Below are 25,472 nucleotides of genomic sequence, written 5' to 3' on the forward strand. Positions count from 1 at the left end.
CTGGCTTTCTGAATAAAGTCGTATTCCTTGCCACAACACCTCATCTCCCGATTTATTGGCCTGTTGTGTGGTGAGCAGAGTGAGCTTGGACTTGGTAACATTATAAGAAACTTTTGAAATAAATATCCTGTGAAAGAAAGAAAGGAAGGAAGGGAGGAAGGGAGGGAGGGAGGGAGGGAAGAAGGAAGGAAGAAAGAAAGGAAGAAAGGAAGGAAGGAAGGAAGGGAGGGAGGGAGGGAGGGAAGAAGGAAGGAAGAAAGAAAGGAAGGGAGGAAGGGAGGAAGGAAGAAAAGAAGGAAGGGAGGAAGGAAGGAAGAAAAGGAAGGGAGGAAGGAAGAAAAGGAAGGGAGGAAGGAAGGAGGGAAGGAAGGAAGGAAGGGAGGAAGGAAGGAAGGAAGGGAGGGAGGGAGGGAGGGAGGGAGGAAGGAAGAAAAGAAACCAGTCTTGCTCCATTTCATCAGCTCTTGGTCTATAAGGATGTGTATTATGTACATAGTTCACCCCATTGTGCTGACAGGTAATGAGGGACAGGGCCTCATCCACACCATCAGCCACAGAGCCAAGGGCACACCCTGAGCTTCCCGAAGCCCAGCCCCAGCCCACAGGCCAGCTAATGGTTTGCTCTTGAAGTTCCTCTTCCTGTGCTCCCAGGTCGGAGCAGCCCCACCCCTGGGGGCTTACAGAGAACAGGGGGGGCACAGGTAGCCTGGGCAAGGGGCTCTGGTGGGGCGGGCCACAGAAAAGGTTGAGACGATGAGGAAGAGGAAACAAGCACCAGCCCAGGGACCCGCTCGCCCAGGCTCACTTGGACTTGTTGATGGCTCGCTTGAGTTTCTTCTCCAGCTGCCGCATGCGGCCCATGGCCGCATTGTACCTGGCCGCCGTCTCCTTGTGCACCAGCTCGCTCCTCGTCTTGGTCTGCTCTGCCTCCATGACCTTCGAATGACAGTAGAGGTCAGCCCGGCCAAACCCAGAATGGTCCCTTGTTGGGGTACTACTTATGTCATTTAAAAAAACTAGGAATTTGGGATTACCATATACACACTACTATATATAATGTAGATAAACAAGGACCTACTGTAGAGCACAGGGAACTAAACTCAATATCTTGTAATAACCTATAAGGGAAAAGAATATGAAAAAGAATATATATGTATATATATAAAACTGAATCACTGTGCTGTACACCTGAAACTAACACAACATTGTAAATCAACTATACTTCAATAAAAATTCTAAAAAATAAATGAAAAAAAATTATTTGAGGAAATTAGTGAGCAGACTAAGATTAAATGAACTTCCAGAGAGAACAGGATTATTTTTCCCTATTCATCTATTCTGGAAAAGTCATGTCAGATAAGATGAAATAGATCGGCTGAGGCAATGAGCAGGAAAGAAGAGAAGGAAAAACAAAAAATCAGAGGGGAAAAAAAAAAAGAAACATTCTCTGATTCAGTTGACATCCACTTCCTCCGAGTAGCCACCATGGGTTCCTCCTGCTCTCACCTGGGGTCAGGGACTGAGGGGCAGGCAGGCGGTACCAGCGGGAACTCAGATATCAGGGACCTGGGAGCCCTACAAAGCCAGGTATGTGTGCATCAGGACGGCAAGGCAATGGTGACCTCAGCTGTTTGGCCCCTTCCCAAATATCCTGAGTTAGCTGGTGGACAAGAATCCAGGATCCAGAGGGTCAAACTGAACAGATTTGGGGGTTTACAAAAATTTGTGACCAGGTGACCAGTCATCGCTCTGGTGGGAAATTCTGGTTTTAAAAATGAGTTCAAAACCCAACAATCAAGGGCCCTCCATGGCAGCTCAAAGGCACATTCCTAGAAACAGGGACAGTGTTGGTTCTCTCCCCCATCACCTAAAAAGCATCAAAACAAGGCCAGCTGGGAGGAGAGATGATGCAGGAGATAAACAGCAGTTTAGGCCACGTCGGCGACTCACAACTTCCTTCTCATCTTTTACTTACAACTCACCCAAGTGTTACGGGATGAACTGGAAAGGCAGCAGTGAGGTGCGTCGAGAGGGCCGTGCTTTATTTTACCCAAAGAGCAGCAGGGAGGAGCCCCGAGGGCCCTCAGGCCACTGGTCCACTGTCTCAGACCCAGCAGGACAGTTGCAGGAGGACACCACCCAGGAGGAAGCCAGCGGTCCATCACCCCCTCCAGGCAACAGCCACGGTCAGCCCGGGGAAGTTTACTTATGCACTTATACTAAGGGGTTTTTTAAGTGTCAGGAAAAATTCTGAAAGACTTTGATATGAGCATAAAACGACTGGGTGTCCTGTCTAATGCCCCCTTCCAGGTTATCTCTGCCTTTCGTTGTCTTGGAGCTATTTTATGACCCTGTAAGTTGGGGAAAACTGATAGTAATATAAATGATTCTTACCCCTAGAAATGAAGATTGTGTCCAGTAGAGATGCATTTGATTATTGATTGCCCTGTAAATATTGACCAATTCTGTATCTTGTAAATTCATTTCAGCATTCCTGAACTTCTGTATGAGTGTGTTTTTTGAATTCTCCTTTGAAAGAGCTGTAACATCTTATTAGTTCCGTCCTTAATGAGTTAAATAAAATCTTTGACAGGAGAACACTTTATACTTATCAGAGTTCAACCTTTACCTTCTTTAAAATGTATATCTTTTAACAATGGTTTTAATGCTTGAGATACTTTTAAAAACAGAATTAAAACAAAGTCAGAGAAGGGAAATAGGGAACCGAGACAAGCTGGCAATGTGGTGACAGGCTTGCTAAAATGACCTCTCAATCAAGACCAAGGGGCTCGGAGAACCCTTCCCCTTGGCTTCTAACACCAAAGATGTCACAGTGACATAAAATGCACTCAAAACCTCCCCAGCTTGGTCACTTAGGGAAACAGTAGTAACTCTTCAGTCTTGTCTTAAATCTTAAGCTTTAAGAATTTACTGGTGTAACCTTTATGAACACGCAAAACCCAAGCATATCAGACAGATGAAGGCAACGTATTGTGGTGATCTGTTCCACTGCAAGAGGATTCAATGCAGGGTTCACCTTTAAGGACCAGTCTGAAAGCATTTTAAATAGACGATCTACAAAAGCTGTGATTTGAGGCTACAATACAGAGCATTCCCTGCAAGAAGCAGGGCTCTCACCAACTGCACACAGGCCCTTGTTCTTCCTTGGTCCTTAGTCTACAAAAAGCTTCCTAAAATTAAACACTCAGAAGGCTCCGAGCACTTGGCGACATTGCCAGCGCAGAGTGAGGCCGCAGCAAGGACGCCGTCCCCCCATTCACCCCCACCAGGCCATCTACCATCCCCCGTCCCAACCCCCCGACCCCACGTGCACATAACCCCCTGCTCTCGGAGGAGAGTCCCCACTCCGCTTCCCGCCTCTAGGGAGAAAGTCCCCAAGCAGGTCACCTTGGTTACGTCTCCTAGGTAACCAAGCAGCCCCTGAAACATGGAACCAGCTGTGAACTGTGTGCCCAGGGGTGGGAAAGGAACGGGGAGATAAAGGCAGATGCTGGGAAGGTGGAAGCCACAAATGGAAGCACAACGCAGATGTCCCTGCAGACCTCAAGGTGGCCAGACGCACGTGCAACCCAGCCCTGGGGCGCCAGCGCCCAGACCTCCGTGAAGGCTGGGCTGGACTCTGGGCCCCCGAGCCCCCGCTCAGCACCACGCTCTTCAGTTTACCACCAGCATATTCAACTCAGAGCTGCGTACTCTGATTAAGCACCTACTGTGTGCACAGAGCACACTGGAGACCAAACCCGGACCGCCAGCCTCACGGGGCAGACGCCCAGCAGCACCACGCTGCTCGGGCAGCTGGGATCCAGGCTGTCGGGGCCACCGCAGCCCAGGGGCATGGGTGGGGGCTGGCAGCAGAGGCTGCGCTGGAGGGCTCAGTGCGGGGTGCTGGGGGAAAGGGCGTGGGCGGGGAAGTACTTAGGGCTGGGGCCGCTTAGCAGAGCCACCCATCCACTCTCCGCGGGCAGCGCTCAGCTTCCCGCCTCCTTCCCCAGAGTTGGCAGGCTCCCGGAGAAATCACTGTCTGGGCACCAATAGCCCTGGGCCCCTCTTCCTCAGGGGGACCATGTTCCGGGGCTGACCCATGGGCTCTGTGCTAACCTCTGGGTGCACTGGCCTCTGCGGATCCTAACGACTAAGAAGTCAGCATCCCTGGGGTTCCCAAAACCCACCGACACACACTCCTGCCTACCCCCGGGCTGGCTCCAGATGCCCAAGGACTGACCACCCGCTGCTGCCCAATGGGAGCCTCTGAGGCCCCAGGTGTGAGGCCTGAGTGACCAGAACAGCCGCAGCACCACGGCCCAGGCAGGCAGCAGGTAGCGGGCCCCGGAGAAAGCATGTGGGAAGCCACCGCTGGTGCTCGGGACCCTGAGAAGCCACAGGCCTCCCCCTGGGTCAGCAGAATAGACAGAATGGGGCCCAGCAGTGCTGACGGGCCCCCTCCCGGGAGCCACAGGGCAGCCCAGGCCCTCTGCTCACAGCAACACACAGAAGATGCTCAAACAGATTCCTACAGGGACACCAACAGGCACTGCCAGCCAGGCTGGGTCCCCTGCCGGCAGAATGACCTCAACTGACCAGCAGACGTCCAGCCAGCTTGGCTCCTCTGCCTCACATTCAGCTCTCCCAACCTCGAGGCCATCCACCCTCATCCCCAACATCCCGGAGCTAAGAGCAGGGTCCTCCGCTCCCGGGAAGGTGGTTTCACGGTCTCCTCAGATCCCCGGCCCATTCAGGCTGATTTCTGATTCCTCCTGCAGCCCTGGGTGCACAGGGCCAAGGAGGTAGCTTCCCAGGGCCTTGGGGGACGGGTGGTACATGCCCACCAGCACAGAAAAGCTGGCCAGATGGCTCATGTGCATCCCAGGGCTCAGATCCACGCCCCCAGGGCTTTCCTCTCCAGGAGCTGCTGGTCCCTGACAGTTCATGCCTCCCCACACCTCCTCCCTAGAAGGGCTGTTTCGCGGCCAAACCGGGTGAAGCTGGAGGGGCCTCGGCTGCCTAAAGCCCAAGTGGGAGCGGGAGGGACCCCACGTCCCCAGGGAGGCCACTCCAGTGCATCGCGGCTTCCAAAGCCCTGCTGATCCCAGCTCTGAGTGCAGAACTGTTCCTCTGTTCCTGCCCGGGGCACTGCATGTGGCCTAACAAGAGAGACCCCAGGGCTCCAGCCTGGCTCCAAGTGGGGCTGCCCGCTGTCACCCTAAGTCTGAAGGAACAGAAGGGACACACGGATGGCCTCAGGTAAGGAATGTGGGGACCCCAGGGTCCTTCCACTGTGCCTGGGGTGGAGGTCACACAGCCCAAAGCACTGCCACTTCCTCAAGACAGCCTGGACCTTTCTGAGCTCTGCATATTTCTCTAGACTCTTACATGGCAGTTTCTTCAGAAGAGGGTGAGATGACACTCCCTTCTCCTGAAGAAACAGGCTTCCTGGAGGATCCAGAAGTCAGCCAAGGCCGGGGACATATTCCAGACCGTTCATTGTCTTCGTCCACCAGCACTCAGGAGGCCGAGCGTGCCAGGCCCGCATGGCCCCGGGAGCATGCTCAATCAGAGGGCGGCTCACAGTAAAGCCACATACGAGCGTCTGTACCACCCGTCACATCCCTGGAGCGTGCCCCCTCCAGGCTGGATTTCTCCGTGACACAGGGACACGGTCGAGGACAGCTCTGCCAAGGGCTCTGTCTCTTGCTGGTGTCAGTTTCCAACTCTCCTTCTCCCTCATCAGGTCAAGGAGCAGCATCTGAGGCCCATAAAACTGGGGAGGAATCTGGGGAAGAGGAACAGCAGTCCCAGGGTGGAAATCCTGGCCTGTGACCCAGAAAATCTGCTCATCTGCGGGGGTTACTCCCATGACCAAGAAACCTTCAGTGGCCTCAGTGACAGCACACATCAGATGACCCTCCCCGGGCCCTCAGGAGCCCCATGCGACGTCAGGAGGCCCAGGGCCGTTTGGTACAGCCCCACAAGTTGCACACTGCACAACCCCAAGAAGCACCATTCCCAAAGACTGGTGTGAATGATGCTTCCGGAGTCATGGGATGTGGAGGTCTTGAGGACACCTCTCCTGGACTGCCACTCACCATCCACTATGGTCCCTGGACTTAAAGAGTAGAAGGAGGGCTTCCCTGGTGGCGCAGTGGTTAAGAATCCACCTGTCAATGCAGGGGACATGGGTTCAAGCCCTGGTCTGGGAAGATCCCACATGCCGCGGAGCAACTAAGCCCGTGCACCACAACTACTGAGCCTGCGTTATTTAAGTCTAAATAAACCATAGCTGTGTAAAACAATAAAATAATATCTAAGCTGTGGAATTAGAAAAATCATAATAAAATAAAATAATAGATAGAAGTATATAATTTGGGAGGGAATGAATGAAACTAAAATGCTCTAAAAGAGTAGAAGAAAAAAAAAAAGCAGAAACCCATTTTGTTCTTTTTTGAAGAACAGATTAAGTGATTTCTGAATGATTCTGACTAGCTTGATTTGGATCTTGTTTGGGGTGGAAGAAGAGCAGGAAAGAAAGGCAGGCCTTCAGCTAATTTCTTGGAAGGAGCTACTCTAATTTTTTTTTCCTGTCCTTTTCACTCTGTCAGGCTGTGGCTTGTAAATTTCCAAGATTTCCAACCTTCCCTTTGGCGTTTCCCCAGTGGACCCAGGAAAGCTGTGTTTGGCTCTCCCAGCATCGTGTCCACTAGGTGGCAGGAGGCCCCAGGCCACACAAGCCCGGCCAGGAGCCCGGGCTTCAGGGGAGGTGCTACAGAGTCGACCCGCATTTGACACCAAGTCCAAGCCGTTTGTGTGTCAGGCATTCTATTTAAGGAAGCACAAGGCCATCTTTAATTATCAGGTCCCCCAGGACTTGAGCCACCGTGGCAGGTGACACTGAAAAGGTTCTATTCCAGCCCCGCAGGCGGCCTCTCAGGGAATCCAGACTAGCTCCCACCCCCTACATCACCCTTCATCCAAGGCCTCACCCACCTCCCCACAGCAAACCAGGTGGAGGAGGGGAGGAAAGAGATGACAAGTCCAGCTATACCCACCACTTCCGATTCTCAGCAATGTGGCCAGAGGGCAGATCGTGGGAGCTGGTAAAGGGCCAAACAATGATGGCACCAAACCTAGGAGTCCAAGCCCACTTCCTGTGCATACACTGGTTCCCCAGACCCCAGCCCAGCCTGAAGGCCAGCCTGCACACCCCCTGTATTCTGGCCTCATCTGCCGTGGCCCCCGCTTCTCACCAACTGGCACCCAGCCCTGAGTCCAGGCTCAGCAAGTAATCAAGGTCCTCCACCCGGGCTCCAAACCCAGCCAGTCCTCTGGGACTCAGAGGGAGGGGACTCTGGAGAACGATCGGGTCCCTCGGGGAAGCCCCATCTACAGTCAGGACCGTCAGGGGTGATCTGAACCAGACGAACCTCAAACGACAGGGAAGGGGCAGGTACGCCTGTCACCGGGTGACTGTCATCGCGGAGTACGGCTCAGTCCCAGGCCCGCAGAGACCCCATGGAGATGACCACCTGTGACGTACAACATGCCTGGGGGTCTGTTTCCTCTGCTCGGGGAAACCAGCGGGGAGTCTGGGTCTGATGGGCACCTGCACCCCGAGGTCGCAGGAACCCAATGCGGACGCAAGCCCACCCCCCCACCCCACCCCCGCCCCTGCCCACAGGCAGGCGCAAGGCAGAGGCGCGCACCCCGGCGCAAGCCCAGCCCGGCCCTCGTCCCACGGACACGCTCCGCTGAGACTCATACCCTCTGGGTGGCGTGGTTCAGCATCTCCTGCCAGGCCGAGTCAAACTGCCGCTTGTCATCCTCCAGCAGCCGCTGCTCGGCCAGGGAGATGGTCTCCTTGGCGGCGCGGAGCACCTCGGTGGCCCTCTGGAAGTCCTGCGTGGCTCTCTGAGCTTCCAGCTGCGCCTGCGCGAGAGAGAAACCTCATGAGGCCTCGGACACAGCAGGGGCTCCCGCTGGCTCATCACACCCTCCAGAAGGTGGGCGTCCCGAGGGCCTGGACGAGTCCTGTCCTTCTCTGCCTGGGCAGCCTGGGAACAGGCCGGGCACCCGCAGGTCTGTGTAGACGCTGGATGGGGGAGTGGAGGGTCTTCACCAGCCCGGGACCCAACATACCAGATAAACACGCAGGCTCTGGGTCAGAGTTAGAGGCAGCGAACTGGCCCATCCGTGGTGGGTACAGTGTCGACCATGGCCCTTCACAGAGATGATCTCATTTGCTAATGAGGCCAAGGGTATCAGTGTCCCCAGCAGCACCACTGCCCAGACACATGGTTCAGCTCACAGCACGTGAGGATCAGAAAAGCCCCGGAGATTACTGTCCAGCAGCGTCATTCTGAGTGGGAACCGTGGCTTCGACAGGCCAGGGCCGTCCCTGAGCTCACGCAGCTGTGACCAGACTCCAGCCGCTCCGAGTCCCAGCCTCCCCGTGTGGTGACCCTGCGGGACAGGCCCCCACTCAAATCACACGCGCCGACACCTGCGATGGGTGCGGGGAAGGCCCTGATCGTCACGATGCTGTCCCTGCTTTCAGGGAACTTCAAGTGGGAGAATCAACAGAAGCGGCAGCAGAGCCCCGTTAGCCTGGACTATCGGGAACATGAAACGTCACTGATCCAAACTGAGTGTAAAACACCCAACAAGTCAAGGTCTCAGAACAAAAAGAGAATAGCCATCTCCTTAATAACGACCATGTTGATTACATGATGAAATGACAATATTTTGTACCTAAGGGGTTAAAATATATTATTTAAAACTAATTCCACCTGCTATTTTTAAATTTTTTACTGGGACTAGAAAATTGTAAGTCACATAGTTGACTCACATTCTGTTGTTTTCATGCAGTAGAAACGCGTCCCCCAGGAGTGGGCCATGAGATTGCACCAGAAATTTGCAGCAAGTCCTTGTCACTGCTCTCAGCAGGCCCACCTTGAACTCCCCCCCAGGGTTCAGGCAAGCCGCTGCCAGATGCTGGCCCGCTGCAGCCTCCCACTCACCCCTGGCTAACCGGATCCCTCAGTCAGTTACATAAACTGGGGGACACCCCCGAGGCAGTCCCTGGGACCCAGGAGGTGGGGGGAACATCTGGGCACACACCCATTCCCAGAGTGAGTCTCACGTGACTGAGAGGACGTCTTCGGATACCACAGGCCAAGGACACTTTTCGAAGACAGTTGAGAGGAACAAAATCAGACTTGGAGCCCATCAGCCCCCAGGGTGAGGGACAGCTGTGTGGCCCCTCGGTGCCCCCTCCATCTTTGTGATCGTGTAACTGCAGGTCACACCCAACCCGACCCTCAGGCGACAACAACCTGGTCAGGGAGCCAAACTGGGGAGGGAGTGGACATTAAGAAGTAACAGGGTGAGGGGACATGAAGGAGAAATTTCTTCCCATGGAGGGAATCCAGGACGGCTTCGTAAATGAGGACGATCCCGAACTGAGGGCTGGAGATGGGGATGATCTGAAAATGCGGGTTGGTGGGGGGCCTGGAGGAAGAAGCAGAGTTATGAAACAGTGTCTGTAGGAGGCTTGACAAAGGCTCCCATCAAGGTTTCAAAAGGGAGTCAAGAACAGAGGCTGTGCATGAATGCCAGGCTAAAGCTTCAACCAGGGGACCTGCCTGCTGCAGACCCACTGTGTGGCCCTGGGACCACACAGGTATGCCTCAGGGACACAGTGGGGACCAGGGGCCACCCTCTAGGACAAACCACTGAGAAGACAGCACCACCTGCTGTCAGTAGCACACTCACTGCTCCAGAGCCCGAGCTCCAGGCCCACCGTGCTTCTCCAGTGTGAGGACAGCCCTCGGGGGCCCTCCACCTGCCCAGACATGCTGGAGGGCACCTGGCACTGAGAAGCCGCCCCATGCTGAACCACAGACCACCTACAGGCTTCAAACCAGGACCATCAGACCATAATTAACCCCACAGGATTCTAACATTTTCTAAGAAGGGATCTGTATTTAAGGAAATTTTAGTATTTCAATTCAGCCACGTCTCCCTGCTTGAGTGATGAAGCTTTTCTTTCTTCAAACAAGCCAAAAACAGATGCCCTCATGGGGACCTTCTGAAATGTGGCTACCGTGACCCAGGCCCAGCCCCTCCTGACCCGCTGCTATGCATCTGCTGTGTTCCAAATAAGGGAACCAGATCCCTACAAAGAGGGAAAAGAGGATGCCCATCTGAAGTGGCCCTGTAGAACATGCTCTCTTTTGAGTCCCTGGGGAGTTTCTGAAGTTTCCTCAAGGCTCTGTCCCTCTTGTGGTATCAGAAATGTGCTTTCCTTGTCATATTGTGGATCCCGCTAATATGAGGGTTTGGTATACATTTGACCCAGATGGCATCTCTCCATCACTTATCCCCTCACTCATTCATTCATTCAAGTAAGTGCTGGGCATGTGTTCTGTACTCACTGTCTATTCGCTGCATCTTTCTTGGAAATAGAGCCCCCATGTCTCCAGGTGAGGCAATGTTCCAGCTAAAACCTACTTCACAGCTGTCACTAACTTTTAGCTAATGAGATGTAAATAGATATTGAGTGAGGCTGGTACCCCTGTTACTAACCTTGTTGCTAACTTTTAGCTAGTACTCCTGTTACTAACTTTTAGCTAACGAGATATAAATAGATATTGAGTGAGACTTTCAGGAGAGCTCCTTTGTCTTTCCATCTGTGATATTAATATGACAGCTGGTGCTTCAACAGCCTTTTTGGATCATGAGGCAACTCTCTTAAGGATGAAGGAACAGTAAATTAGGTCCCTGCCCTGAACTGACTTTTTACATGACAGAGAAAATAAAGTCTCATATTCAAGCCAGTGTTATTTGGGGGTTTTCTGTTATGTTCAGCCAAATCTAAACCTAAATGATAACACATCTTCCCCTCCACACAGCTGGGCTATTCTGTAAACCTGATAGACATGACTACAGCAGCCCGCATAGACTGGTCAGATCTCCCTCAACTTCTTTCTGGCTGCTCACAGCCTATTTTATAACTGTTAAGCCCAAGGAAACAACTTTGGGGGCTTCCTAAAGAACCCCAAAGCACATGGCCTCTTTGTAAGGCATTTCATAAAACATTTTCTAAACCCACACACACAAGGAAGGACCAGGCGGGTGCACACAAGGTGGGGAGGGGAGCATGCCATCACACACACCCCCAGCAGGACACGAGCCACTGGACATTGATGAGGCATCTCCTGGGCGCTGAGTTCTGGGGGGGAGGGGTTCACACCAACATAAGGGGTTCCAACTCAGTCGCGTAAACAGACACATTCATTACAAACTCCAATTCAAGACAGACAGTGACAAGTGACCGGTGTAAAGCACATGGGAATGTTGGAAAGAGAGAGTGATTAGTCCAAGGTTTCTTAGGGAAGAGTTCTCAAAGCAGAGGGTGTCAGGCACCAGGCACCATGGAGCACAGGAGGCATCCAAGAGCTCACACCCATGTCTAACCGAGGAGGCTTAACTCAGAGACTACTTCCCAGCCTCCTAACAGGAACACGTGACCTCGAAAATCAGAAGCCAACTTAGAGTCCAAGAAAAGAGCAGGCTATCTGGCTCTCACCATCATATGAAAGATGATACCTAGAAATCTTTAGCACAGTCAACTAGGTTTTACCTTCAAACTCCAACAAAGGACCCAGGCCCTGGTATTAATACATTATCTGAATAAGGGCCCTACACTCCCGGGCTCCCCAAGTGCGCACACGGCCCAGCGGGGCTCACGCACAGCAGGGAAGCCCAGTTAGCAAACCAGAGAGCTGAGGCCTGCCCGACACAGCGCTGAGTGGGAGATGTTAGCAGAACCAGACTGGAGCTGTACAATGCAACACAGGAAAAAGGTGAAATATCCTCATGACTCGTGAACACTAATGGCTTTCACGGAAACAGCGCTGTGGAGAGAGTATTAAAAGGCTGCTCGTGAATGGATTTGACAAGTGGGTTCCCACGGTGTCATCAACAAAGGGGGAGAGGGTGGAGAGGCCTGCCACTGTCGAGGCCACGGCCACAGCCTTCACTCCACTCCACGCCAGCCCACAAGCGGCCTCAGGAAGGAACAAGAGCACCCGGATGTTTGCGCTGGTTGCGGTAGTGGTAGAAGGCGGAAGGAGGTTTGCAGGCCATCCAGTTCAACCCCTCATTTTTCAAAGGAGGGACCAGAGAAGCAAGGCCACCTGTTAAATGTCACACAGCTACTTGGCAGATGGCCAGAGCCAGGAAACCAGAGCCCCCAACCCTTGGTGGGGCTATTTCTGCTCTACCACAAGGTGCCTGCAACCTGGGTAACATTGCCAGTGACATGATCGTGGGGCAAGTGGACAGTCTACCCATAAATAATACACAGCCAGAGGAGCTGCTGAGGGACCAAAGACCAGATGGCGGCTCAAACTGTGCAGGATTGCACCCCTACCTGGGATTCACACCAGCCAGTGAGCTGCAGAAACTGAAAAAGAGTAGGGGTCGTGTCACTCGGCTGCCCAAAGCCATGCTGTAGCTACGGGTGGCTCCAGATCACACAGAAAGCCTGCAAGACGAGAGTAACCCAGTACCTGACTCCTAACAAACCCTAAATGTGGATTTAGATGATTACGAAGAAAATCATAGCAGCTACTGTTGGAGCATTTATTCTGAGTATAATATATAATGAGGTGTTCTGGGACACGTCTCATTTAGATCTCAAAATTACCCTGTGAGGTCGTCCAAGTGTCATCCCTACTTTATAAAGGAGACCAAGCTCAGAAAGGTTAAAGAAGTTGCCCAAGGTCACACAGGTAGCAAGGGTGGGTCCAGATTCAAACCCTGACCCAGTGCCTTCATGCTAAACTTCTACCAAATACCACCCACTGGGCTACACACTCCTGACCAAGAGGTGCTGGTCAAGCGAGGTCCCTCTTTTTTAATTAATTAATTAATTTATTTATTTACTTTGGCTGCGTTGGGTCTTCGTTGCTGAACGCGGGCTTTCTCTAGTTGCGGCGAGCGGGGGCTGCTCTTCATTGCGGTGCGTGGGCTTCTCATTGCGGTGGCTTCTCTGGTTGCGGAGCATGGGCTCTAGGCATACAGGCTTCAGTAGTTGTGGCTCGCAGGCTCAGTAGTTGTGGCTCGGGGGCTCTAGAGCGCAGGCTCAGTAGTTGTGGCGCACGGGCTTAGTTGCTCCATGGCATGTGGGATCTTCCCGGACCAGGGCTCAAACCCGTGTCCCCTGCATTGGCAGGCAGATTCTTAACCACTGTGCCACGAGGGAAGCCCAAGCGAGGTCCCTCTTACTTCTCCTCCCTAATCACAGGGCCACACTGGCCACTGCTAAATAGATGGGGACGGGTAGGGGGTTTGCAGGGAGAAAAGATGTCAGCCACCAAGGACAGCACGTTTCCCTTCCACAGAGTGCGAGTGAGGGGGTAAGGGATGTGGGATCCCCGGTGTAAGAGCTGAGCTCATTCCTAGTCAGGAGCCGGGGAGCAGATGGTGGGGTCTATAGAGGCTGATGCTGAAAGCTCTCTGAGTGTGACCTCTCCTGCACCCCGACCCTGTTCCCTCACTTGCTCTCGGCAACAACTTGGACCCCACTCCCAGGGGAGCATGGGGCAGTCACAATTTCTATCAAAACCACACTCCCATTCAGGTCACAGGCCTCTGGATGGCTTTCCCTGTTCCCTATGAACGCCATTAGCACTTGAAACCCAAAGGGATTCTCTGGGTTTACTTAGGAACCAATGGGCTCCATCTGCACGCACCTCCCAGTGCTCGACGGGAACAATCACGGATCAACAAGAGGCTTCCGGAAACCTCGGGACACATGGGGTGCCCCACTGCCTCCTAAAGAGGATCAGAAAGTCACCAGCCTGGGGAGAGCAGAGGCCGTCCAGAGTGTGAGGGCAGCAACGGCCCTTCGGTGGCCATGGGCCTCAGAGCACCACAGGGAGGCCTGCCTTCTATGGCCCGAGTGCTCTGGCTGGGATGACCCCACCCCACAGGAGAGCAGGACGAGGTCAAGGTGCCTGCTGCCCTGGACATCCGCTGGGGGGAAGCCCCCTGTCCTTGCCTTTTTTAAAAAAAAGATACAATTTTGTCCTTGCCCCTTTACGGTGACTGTTGCATGTGCTGCTGGGAGAATCCATCCCCCAGCTAGAAGCTCATGGAGAAAAGCCACAGATGCCTCTCCAAGCCATCTGAGGAAGATCAAAGATCCCCAGCGAGGGAGGGATATCAGGATGAACATCAAAGCGGGCAGGAGACAGGGCATGTGTTCTCGGTTTCACTCAAGCTCTGGTTGTCCGCCGGTGTTCTGAGCAATCCCAGGGAGGGGAAGTTGCCAGAGTCTGAGACTTTCAATTCTGAAAACTTCCTCCTTCCACGCCCTTTCAAGCCTGTCTGAGGTTAACGGAAGAGTGGCCAGAGATTGGCATCGGCCACTTTGACCCTGAGGATGTCCCGGACACAAACATTTTAATCAGAAGCATTTTCTGGAGAGAATGCCATGAAGTCCATTTAGTTCCTTGATTATTTGTCATATCCAGTGTTCCTAATTTTTTTCATTTTTATTTAGTCAAAATTATTTTCATTAGGATCAGTTCTTTTCAATTTCAAATCAATTTGAGCCATGGAGCAGTTTCATCCACAAACTTTACTCATTATACAGCCTATGCCATGGAGTTTTCCATTATTTCTGTCAAACTCAATTTTCCTGGACCAATTTTTTGCAGATCTAAAAATGTGTTGAACATATGGGACATCAATTTTTAATCAGTCCCGAATGTTACCATGTACAGTTTGAGCCGTTATCAGTTAATATTAAACTGTATAATATAAAACATATTAAACAATATATATTACAAATTACATGCAAGATCCATGGTGCGTATCTCTCATTAGAGAAATACGAGGAAGCCGTGAGCAGTCTTAAGAGACATCGTACAGGGCGGCCTGCAGCTGGTTTAGTGGAAGGCTCGTCAATAAATCAGAATGTCAGGAGTCCCAAGGGATGAGAAAAAATCAAGGTCAAATAGTTTTGCTCTGTCCTGGGGTTAAAGATGAGCGGTTTAAAAACAAAAATTAAAAAGCTATTATATCAGCTTCAAAATAACACAGAAGGGAGAGCTGGGGTGGTCAGGGTGTGGGGAGGTAAAGACGAAACAAGACTGGCCAATGGGTTAGTGATTATAGAAGCTGCATGAAGGGTATATAGGGCTCCACTACACTACTCTACTTTGTATATATGTGAAATTTCCTATAATAAAAAGTAAAGGAAAAAAACGATTCTCATTTGCAATTACCTACTTACTATTCTCTAGATCTGCAATGTCTTATACAGGAGCCACTGGCCACAGGTGGCTGTTTACATTTAATTACAATGAAATAAATTAGGTTTTCAGTTACTCGGTCGCACCAGTCATATTTCAAGGGCTCAGGAGTCACATGTGACCGGTGGTCCCACACTGGACAGTGCAGACACAGAACACTTCCAGCATCACAGGATGTTCTACTGGACGGGCTGGCCTGGACACTGGCCAACAATGAATGAAGGCTGGTGGAAGGTCTCAGCTACCATCCACAATCTCTGGTTTGTGTTCATCAAAACGGCATCTTCGGGCTTCCCTGGTGGCGCAGTGGTTGAGAATCTGCCTGCCAATGCAGGGGACACGGGTTCGAGCCCTGGTCTGGGAAGATCCCACATGCCGCGGAGCAACTAGGCCCGTGAGCCACAATTACTGAGCCTGCGCGTCTGGAGCCTGTGCTCCGCAACAAGAGAGGCCCGCGCACCGCGATGAAGAGTGGCCCCCGCTTGCCACAACTGGAGAAAGCCCTCTCACAGAAACGAAGACCCAACACAGCCATAAATAAATAAAAATTAAAAAAAAAAAAAAAAAAGGGCATCTTCATGCTCATCACTGCTAATTAGTAGAGAAATGCAAATCAAAACCACAGTGAGGCACCACCTCACACCAGTCAGAATGGCATTCATTAAAAAGTCTACAAATAACAGACGCTGGAGAGGGTATGGAGAAAAGAGAACCCTCCTACACTGTCGGTGGGAATATAAACTGGTGCAGCCATTATGGAGAACAGTATGGAGGTTCCTCAAAAAACTAAAAATAGAGTTGCCATAACATCCAGCAATCCCACTCCTGGGCATATACCCAGAGAAAACCATAATTCAAAAAGACACATGCACCCTTATGTTTATTGCAGCACTGTTTGCAATAGCCAAGACATGGAACAACCTAAATGTCCATTGACAGAGGAATGGATAAAGAAGATGTGGTACATATATTCAATGGATAAAGAAAACATGGTACATATATTCAATGGAATATTACTCAGCCATTAAAAAAGAATGAAATAATGCCATTTGCAGCAACGTGAATGGACCTGGAGATTATTATATCAAGCGAAGTAAGTCAGAAAGAGAAAGACAAATACCATGTGATATCACTTATATGTGGAATCTAAAATATGACACAAATGAACTTATTTACAAAGCAGAAACAGACTCACTGACAGGGAACAGACTTGTGGTTGCCTAGGGGGAGGAGGGTGGGGGAGGGATGGATTGGGAGTTTGGAGTTAGCAGATGCAAACTATTACATGTAGAATGGATAAACAACAAGGTCCTACTGTATAGCACAGGGAACTATATTCAATATCCTGTGATAAACCATAATGGAAAAGAGCATGAAAAAGAATGTATAGGTATGTATAACTGAATCATTTTGCTGTAGAGCAGAAATTAACACAACGCTGTAAATCAACTATACTTCAATAATAAAAAAATTATTTTAAAGCAGTATTTTTGTTCCTGCTCTGTTTTATAAATAATCATACAGTTAAAAACCTGTCATAAAGGAACCCTGGGGGTACACTGTGGTGAGACCCTAGGTGCGGGGAAGGCCCAGCCACTCAATAGGGTGCTATGACCCAGTGTCTGGCAGGACAATTCCCACTTCCCCTGGTCATCCAGGGCCCCAGAGTGACCAGGGCTGGGTCTGACTCAAGGGTTTCGGTTGGGGGCTTCGGGGAGGTTCATCTGGGATGGAGCCCACCTTGCTTGTCTCCTGTGTGAGGCATCAGCCTGCGCCTGACCTCTGGGCCCAGCACACACGTCCACACCACACCCGGGGGCTTTCCGCTTCACTCACCTGCCACTTGTCCCTCGGCCTCAGGTGGGCACCATCTGCCTCCCTACAGACGGTCCCCGGTCCAGCCAAAAGCTGCTGGCAGGAGGGAGGGCATGGGGCTCTTAGCCCAAGTCAGCAGGTCAGGGCTGGCCAGCCGCTGCCGTCTCTGACCTTCACACTCGGCTTCCCCTGCACGATCACTGTGGCTCACCCAGCCTGCCAGCCACGCGTGGCGGGGTCTCCGGGAACGGCACATCCCACGCGGGCCCCCAAATCAAATGCTTGCTGCCGCTGCTGGGACCCAACAGATGCCGAGCCTCTCTCTGCGCCCCCCCTCCCCAGCCAGAAAAGTGCCTCCACATCCACCCCCGGGCTCCCTCTCGCTCCCATGCTCACGTGGCTGGGCTCCAAGCTGGCAAGAGTCGGTCCAGGGCAGGCCTGAGGCAGGGGACGGTGCCCAAGGCCAAGGCCCTCGTGACCCAGCAGCACGCCGGGAGCTACCACCACACCCAGACCCCTGGCCCACGGGGGTCAAATCATGAAGTCTTTGGGCTTGAGGAGATAGAAACAACGGAGACCAACCGTTTTGTGTTATAGAAGTGAAATCAAGAGCCTAACAAGTAAACTGGCCTGCTCAAAGGGACAAGTCACATACCACCTCTAACTTCCTCAAATACGTGCTCACTTGAGAAGCCTCTCTGCTGTGGAGGGTTCCCCAGATTCAGCAGGGCTGTACCTTCCTCCCCGCAAATCCTCCCATTTATTTCTAACTCCGCCTTGTCCCCAAACCGCCCCCCACCCCCCAGGTCATCCCCAGGACACAGCATCTCCAAGTCTCGGGGTCAGAAAGACACACGCACCCGTCAGGGAAGCTTCCCTGGAAAACAGCGCAGACCCCAGGCACGACAGGGTGTCCGACCATGGCCTGAGGTTTTGAGGGATGGGAGGGGGCTGCTTTGCGTGGGCAGAGCCCCGGGCTCTGTAATTATGCCTCATGACAGTCCTTCACAGCTCATGAGTGGCTGCTGGTTTCCCATGGGGAAGAGGGAGCATGGGAGCCAAGAGGTGGGTGGATAAAGAATCAGGATGCCAGGATGAGGAACGGCATCTCCCTCCGCTCAGCCACAGCCAGAGTCTCGCACCCGAAGACAGCAGCTGCCTTGGGAAAGCTCTGTCCCTGCTCTCACCTCCTACTCCTCTCCTTTCTCTCCGGCGGGGAGCCAGGAGGCTGGCTGGCCCTCACCCCGTTCTGCCTCTGTGGGCACAGCCCTCCCTTTACCTGGGGATTGTCAGCAGAGCTGCCAACGTCTCCAGGGCCTGCTCTCCAGAAGGCAGGCCCACCAGGACCACGTGGACAAACATGCCCCTTGCAGCTCTCCAATCCCAGGGCCCCCGGTTCTAAACACACCATAGTGCTGGCGGAAGAAACCTTCCCCTGCCCTGCACAGAACTGGCATTGATCGCCTGGCACAGCTGGGCCACTGTGAGGCACCGTCCTGTGTCCAAAGAACTGGGAGTAGCAGGGTACACTCCCAGCACCAACAATGACCACTGTCTTGGGTCTTCAACCTTGAACAAGTCACTGGATGTCTCAGACTGGAGGTGAAAGGGCGAGGCCTCTCTTATCTCCCAGGGAGCCTGGTTCCCAGTACAGAAGACATGTAATTACAGCAGGATTTTTGAGGCCGCGGCCTGGAACGCAGCGTCTGGCTTAAACACGTGCAAACAGTCCATCAGCAGGTGAGTTTACCACTGAGCTATTTTGCTTTTGCTGTCATCTTTATTGTATATATTTGCAAATTTTCCATAATAAAAAGCTTACAAAATTGCTTCTTGATGCACTTCTTAATCAGCTGTTACTTTGCTATTTATCTACCACATAGTTCTTTCCTCACACTCAAAATTATGTCACTGGGTTGAGTAAGGGCATCACATGAGGGAAAAGGGGAGGCCCACACTATTTATCAAATCAAAATATAACAGCTGTTTCTAGTCAAATGCTTTAAACCGATCATAAGAAAAATACATTGTTCAAACAGCCAGGGAAATCTGAAAAAGGAATGGGCATGAGATGATACAAAAAGAACTGTTATTCATTTTGTGAGGTGTGAAAATGTGATCTTTTAAAGGTTCTTATCTGTTAGAGATAAACACTTAAGTATTTATGGGTAAAGTGATATGGTATCTGTGAACAGCTTTACCATTAAAACTGGGGACACTGGGGAACACAGGATTGCAAGATATTGCTGCTGATGCTGGTGACGGGTGCCTGGGGTTCACTGACAGTCTCTCTACTTCTGTGCCCACTTGAAACATTCCATAATAAAACATGGTAAAGAAATGTTTTTTGAAGGCTTTGGTTCATCAGTTATCACTTTTGCTATTTACCTGCCACGTAATCACAAAACTCAAGAAAATGCTACTCACTGAAAGATTAGGGAAACCAAAGGTATTTGTCAAAGGTGCTCCTCACTGAAGGCAAAATTTAAGCTAAATAAATAAAATAAATAAAAATTTAAAAAATAAAACAAAACACCTGTAGGATTGCCAATGAGGGGAGGTAAAGAGCCCAAATTTTAGCCAAGCGAGAGACAGGTTTACAAGACTGGAAAGGCTCCTGACCCCTCGAAACCCACCTTGCCCACATGGGCAACTTACCAAAAATGTGGTGGCGTCCAACACTGGCCTCCCTCATCCTGTTAGTGGCCAAACCACTCCGGCTGTCCAGAATGTCTCATCTCTAATCTTGATCTCTTCTGCTGTGATTTAAAACCCTCGGCTCTTTCTCTGTCCCTCGAAGAGAGGGGGGGGAGGGGGGAGGGCACCCACTTACAATGACAAAGCACATTATCAGCACAAAGCACTTCCAAGGAGAGCAGAAACCAAGCTGCAGAAACCTGGGCAAGCCCTGCCCTGACCTGCACCTCACTTCTACTGCCGAAAGGATAAAAGGAACCAGGTCAAGGGTGTTTATTAAACTCCTGCTGTACCAGTATTCACCTACGGAATCTAGTCGATAGCCCTGTTGGTAAGTATTGCTGTACCCATTTGAAACCCAAAGAAACGGAGGTTAAGGAACTGATCCAAGGTCACACGGCTAGAAAGAAAGGAGACCGAAGTAACCTAAATGCCCATCAACAGATGAATGGATAAAGAAGATGTGATATATATATATATATATGCAATGGAATATTACTCAGCCATAAAAAAGAATGAAATGCTATTTGCAGCAACATGGATGGACCTAGAGATTATCATACTAAGTGAAGTAAATCAGACACAGAAAGACAAATACCACATGATATCACTTACATGTGGAATCTAAAAAATGATACAAATGAACTTATTTACAAAACAGAAACAGACACATAGACATAGAAAACAAATTTATGGTTACCAAAGGGGAAAGGGGGGAGGGAGGGACAAATTAGGAATTTGAGATTAACAGATACAGACTATGTATAAAATAAACAACAAGGACCTACTGTATAGCACAGGGAACTATATTCAATACCTTGTAATAACCTATAAGGGAAAAGAATCTCAAAAAGAATATTTATATACACAGATATATGTATCACTGAACCACTATGCTGTACACTTGAAACTAACATGACATTGTAAATCAACTATACAACAAAGGGAGGAAGGGAGGAAGGGAGGAAGGGAGGAAGGGAGGAAGGAAGGGAGGAAGGGAGGGAGGGAGGGAGGGAGGGAGGGAGGGAGGGAGGAAAGAAAGGAGACCAGGCTCGGACCCAGGTCCCATGACAGCAGTGCCCTACAAGAGGAAAAGCACCAGCACAGGCCCCGTATTACTCCACTTGTCCAGCGGGGAGGCTGACAAGACCGATGTCTCTAGACCCTGATGAGAAACCACAGAACCCACCGGGCCACCTTCAGTTTGACAAACCGTCTCTACAACGCCATCTGCACATTCACTTTGCCCAGCCCTCTGGCCAAGACATTCTCTCTGTAGAGCACCCAAAGCTGGACAAGTCCCGGCCAACCTCCCCACCCCCAGCTCTGTACCAAGGACCGAATGGGCTCCAAAGACATTTCTAGTCTCTACACTATTAAAATAAATGGGCTCAAAAAACATTCCTCCTGCCTCTGAGATAAGAAATACTCAGAAGATATAACGGGAGTATCTGTCAAGGGCCCCTTCCCCGCCAGTCTGGGATCCACAAAAGGGGCTTCTCAACTGGAAAGCTTCCTGACATTGGCCAGGACTGGCCTCCCCCCAGCCGGTGCCTCCGTCACACAGCTGCTTGGCTTCACTCCCAAGAGGCTGCTGTTAACGGGGGCAGGGGACATGCCCATTCCAAAGTGACTTCCATTCACACAACTTACTTGGCAACTAAAGATGGATGGTTGGGAAGAGGATTCGCAAAGCTTTCTACTCTTGGCCTGGAGGGCTGGAAGACACCCACAAAGGAGCCATGAAGAGAGACAGGGAGGAGGGGGAACAGTAGGGCAACTCAACCCCTGGGCCCCCAACACATGCTGGTGACCCGAGACACCTGGTCAGTCCTCTGGGCTGAGGGCCCTCAGAGTTAGTGCCACAGCAGAAAAGCTCACAGGGAGTTTCCATGATCTCTCTACAGAGCATCACCCAGTGACCCGGGGAGCCCTAGTGACAGGGAGACCACTCCTGAACTTTTAATTCCCAAAACCTAGCCAAGTGGCCAGTACATGGCAGACGTTTAAGAAATGTCTTATTTTAATAGTGTACTCTGTTTAATTTAGGTACCAAGCTAGGGTACAAATGATAAGCCACAAACAACTTCCTGGTGGTCAGTCATCCAAATGCACCTTGTAATTTTCTCCTTCTGTGGCTCCAGACAAATGGAGACATTGATCTCTTTGGGCGCACATATCCTCGGAAGTGCCCGTTTACGTGACGTGAAAACTCACCTGAATAAGGACTTCACTGTATACACTAAATTGTGTGGTGTGAATGTCATTCTCTTGAGATCTAAATAATTCCCCTTCTACTCGACCTCGCCTCCTCCAAGCTGACTGATATATAACCCAGGTCCCAGTGGGTCTTCGGGAAAGTTGTTGCCCGGGTGAAATTTTACCCTCTGAATTCACGGGACCAAACCTCTATACTTATATTTCAACAGTTTGCCATGTTATTAACACTTTGAAAACTGTCCAACATATGAACATACTGACAACATATCTCGAATTATTTTATCCTTCACTTGGCCTTCTTGACAAGACTGCTAACTCCTTGAAGGCAGTGATGTTTTGTACATCTGTGAGACCCCGCCACCAGGACGGTGACTTGGAAACAGGAGCTATTCCAAGCCCTTCTTCGCCAGGGACCTTGGCTGCCCCCTTCCCACTTTCTCCAGGTTTCAGCCTGCCCTGGATCACCTGGCACCAGGGGTTGCCTGGGACACTTAAGCACAGCCAGAGGAGCAACTGATTCACTGAAAGGTCAACCCCCTTCCCCTCCAACTCCTCTTCTGCCTCTGGGTTAGCATGACTTGGCTTAATTTTAACTACCACCGGCAAGATGAACCCCAAAAGAACTCAAGGTCAGGAGGACACAGATGAAAACAAGGGCCTAATATAAATAAGAGTAAGCACAGCACACCTCCCGCCTAGCTCGGTATATGGAAAAGCCAGCAGCCCCCAGCCAGGGCCAGAGCAGGCCGTCACTGCAACAGGACACAGAAGCAAGCTCACCCAGGCCTCGGAGCCCACGCCACTTCAAGCCACCTAGGGCTCTCTGAGAAAGACAGGAATGGCCTTGTGATAGGGCCAGGGTGCAGCGGGGCCCCCGGCTTGGGGAGGGCAGGTGGGCACCCGCTGGCTTTCCATCTGGTATTGCCAAGCAAAGCAGGTCTGAGGGACTTGGGGCCTCTCCCGGCCCTAGGGGGTCAGGAACAAACCGCAGCCATTGGAAGAAGAAAGAAAAAGGAAAAGACACCCAGGGGAAGAATCCAAGGTCTCAGGGCCGTGAACTTTGCCTTAAGCCGCTGTATAACTCAGGCAGTCCCAGCACCCTCCTTCCACCCAGCGTTCATTTCACTTCTACCACGCACCATGCGTCATGAAGATCTGCAAAGGTCAGAAAGATAAGATGCGATTTCTGTCATCAAGGAGCTCAGATTCAGGGCGGTCAGCGTTCTCAGCCCTCGTTGGAAAGGTTAGGAACCCAGACGCGGGACTCGGGCTGCCTGGGTCATTAGCTGAGTGACCCTGAGCACTTTAATTCTCGGTGCCTTGGTTTCTTCATCTGCAAAATGTGGACAACAGAAGCCACCTTGTGGGGTTGATCTGAGGAGCAAGTGAGTTAACACACGTAAAGTGCTCAGAACAGGCGTGCGCGAGCGGGACAGAAGTGTCAGCTGTTACACCAGCAAGCACGACGTAGTATTAGCTCGTCGTTATTAACCCACAGGACAAACCTGTCCTGTGGGTTTGTTATTCACCCTTAAGGGGAGCTGACGATTATCTTGAAATTGTGTTTATGACGTATACACCCCCGTGCATATCCGTGTGTTCCGGAGGACGACATCACAACTTTCATCCAGTTCTCAAAGCAAAGCTGCAGGAAAGCTCAGAGCGGGAGGGGGCCTGCAGCAAGAGTCTCAAGAAGGTGCACTGACCTGTGCCTTCATTTTATCAGGTCATCAGGCAAAGGGCAAAAGCTTCCCATAGAACTTTCTGCAACAGTGGAAATGTCCTCTGTCTGCACTGTCCCCAAACGGCCACCATCGGCCACCTGTGCCCAGTGAGCATCTGAAGTGTGGCTGGTGAGACCGAAGGACTGAACTTTTGGTTGTATTTCATTTTATTATTTATATTTAAGTAGCCACGCGTGGCTACTGGCCACTGTTTTGAACCTCACAGACCTCGTCAGTCTGGGGAGGAAAACATCACAGGCAAAGAGAACAGGGTGTGCGCAGATGCAAAACACCCCATGACGTACCCAGAGGTTGTGACTGAAACAACACGATGCGGCCAGCAATTGTGAGTAGCGGCGGAGGCGGGCGCACGCGGGGCTCAGCACGGAGAGGAGCAGACACAGAGGAGGAGGAGGTAAAAGCCTTGTGTGCTCTGCTCAGACCTGGGCGTGTCACCAGAGACAGAAGAAGCGCTGTGTCAGGCAGCGTTCTCCGGAGAAACAGAACCAGTGGGTTGTGTATACACAGCCGGTCCCTGACTCACGATGGCTCAACTTTTAAGTTATCGACTTTATGACAGTGCAAAAGCTATATGCATTCAGTAGAAACCACGCTTCAAAGGTGGACCGTTCCCTGGGGGACCGACATGCAGTACGACCCTCTCTCTGATCCTGGGCAGGGCAGCTGCAGCCCCCAGTCACGGGGGTGAACAACCGATAGATACACTGACAACCATCCGGACCCACACTCCATTCTGTTTTTCCCTTTCAGTACAGTATTCCATAAACTCCATGAAATAGTCAACCCTTTATTATAAACTAGGCCTTGTGTTAGAGGGTTCTGCCCACCTGCAGGCTAATGTGAGTGTTCTGAGCACGTGTGTGGTGGGCGGGGCTGAGCTGGGATGTCCAGGAGGCTGCGTGTATCAAATGCATTTTTGACCTATGATATATTCAACTTATGATGGGTTTATCAGGATGTCATCCCATCATAAATAGAGGAAGATCTGTGTATAGAAAGAGATTTATATTAAGGAATTAGCTCATATGATTATTTTTGAGGCTGGAGGTCCAAAATCTGCGAGGTGGACCAGGAGGCTGGAGACCCAAAGCAGAGCTGATGCTGCAGGTCAAGTCCGCAGACCTCTGCTGCATAACTGCCTCTTGCTCGGGGGAGGGCAGTCTTCCATTGTAGTCAGGCCTTCAGCTGATTGGGTGAGGCCCACCCACACCATGGAGAGCAATCTGTTTACGCAAACCCCACGGAGGTAAATATGAATCTCATCCAGTAAACTCCCTCACAGAAACATTCAGAATAATGTTTGACCGTGTATCTGGGCCCTGTGGTCCAGCCAAGTTGACACATAAAATTAAGCAGCACATCCACTACAGTTTTTGAGCCGGATTATCAGCAAAACTGACTTTGCCAAGACTGAGTTGGGAGGTTATGGGGGAGAAGTGGAGAAGGGGGACTGGGAGAGGCAGAATTCCAACGGAAAAAGGCGATTTCAACAATCCAGGCAAGACATGAGGGCTTCCACCAAAGAAGTGGTGATGGGAAATGAGTCGTTTAATGAGTGTGTGTTAAAAGAAGGTATGAATAGATTCTGTGACTTGACGAAATCACACACACACACACACACCTTCCTTTATGGTAAGCTAGCATTTTCTCCTAGGAC

General features: G+C 51.2%; 1 protein-coding gene across 1 annotated transcript in view; it reads right to left on the reverse strand.

The window, feature by feature from the left end:
* Positions 1-25,472, reverse strand: part of SH3BP5 (SH3 domain binding protein 5) — a 72,121-nt gene that overhangs the window by 6,202 nt on the left and 40,447 nt on the right. The window contains exons 4-5 of the mRNA XM_061194694.1: positions 7,777-7,941; positions 806-936 (exon numbers count right to left, since the gene is read on the reverse strand). Of these exons, the coding sequence (XP_061050677.1) occupies positions 806-936; positions 7,777-7,941 (296 nt within the window). The remainder of the gene's footprint in view (positions 1-805; positions 937-7,776; positions 7,942-25,472) is intronic.

This window comes from Eubalaena glacialis, chromosome 6, assembly GCF_028564815.1.
Source record: "Eubalaena glacialis isolate mEubGla1 chromosome 6, mEubGla1.1.hap2.+ XY, whole genome shotgun sequence".
Classification (NCBI taxonomy): Eukaryota; Metazoa; Chordata; class Mammalia; order Artiodactyla; family Balaenidae; genus Eubalaena; species Eubalaena glacialis.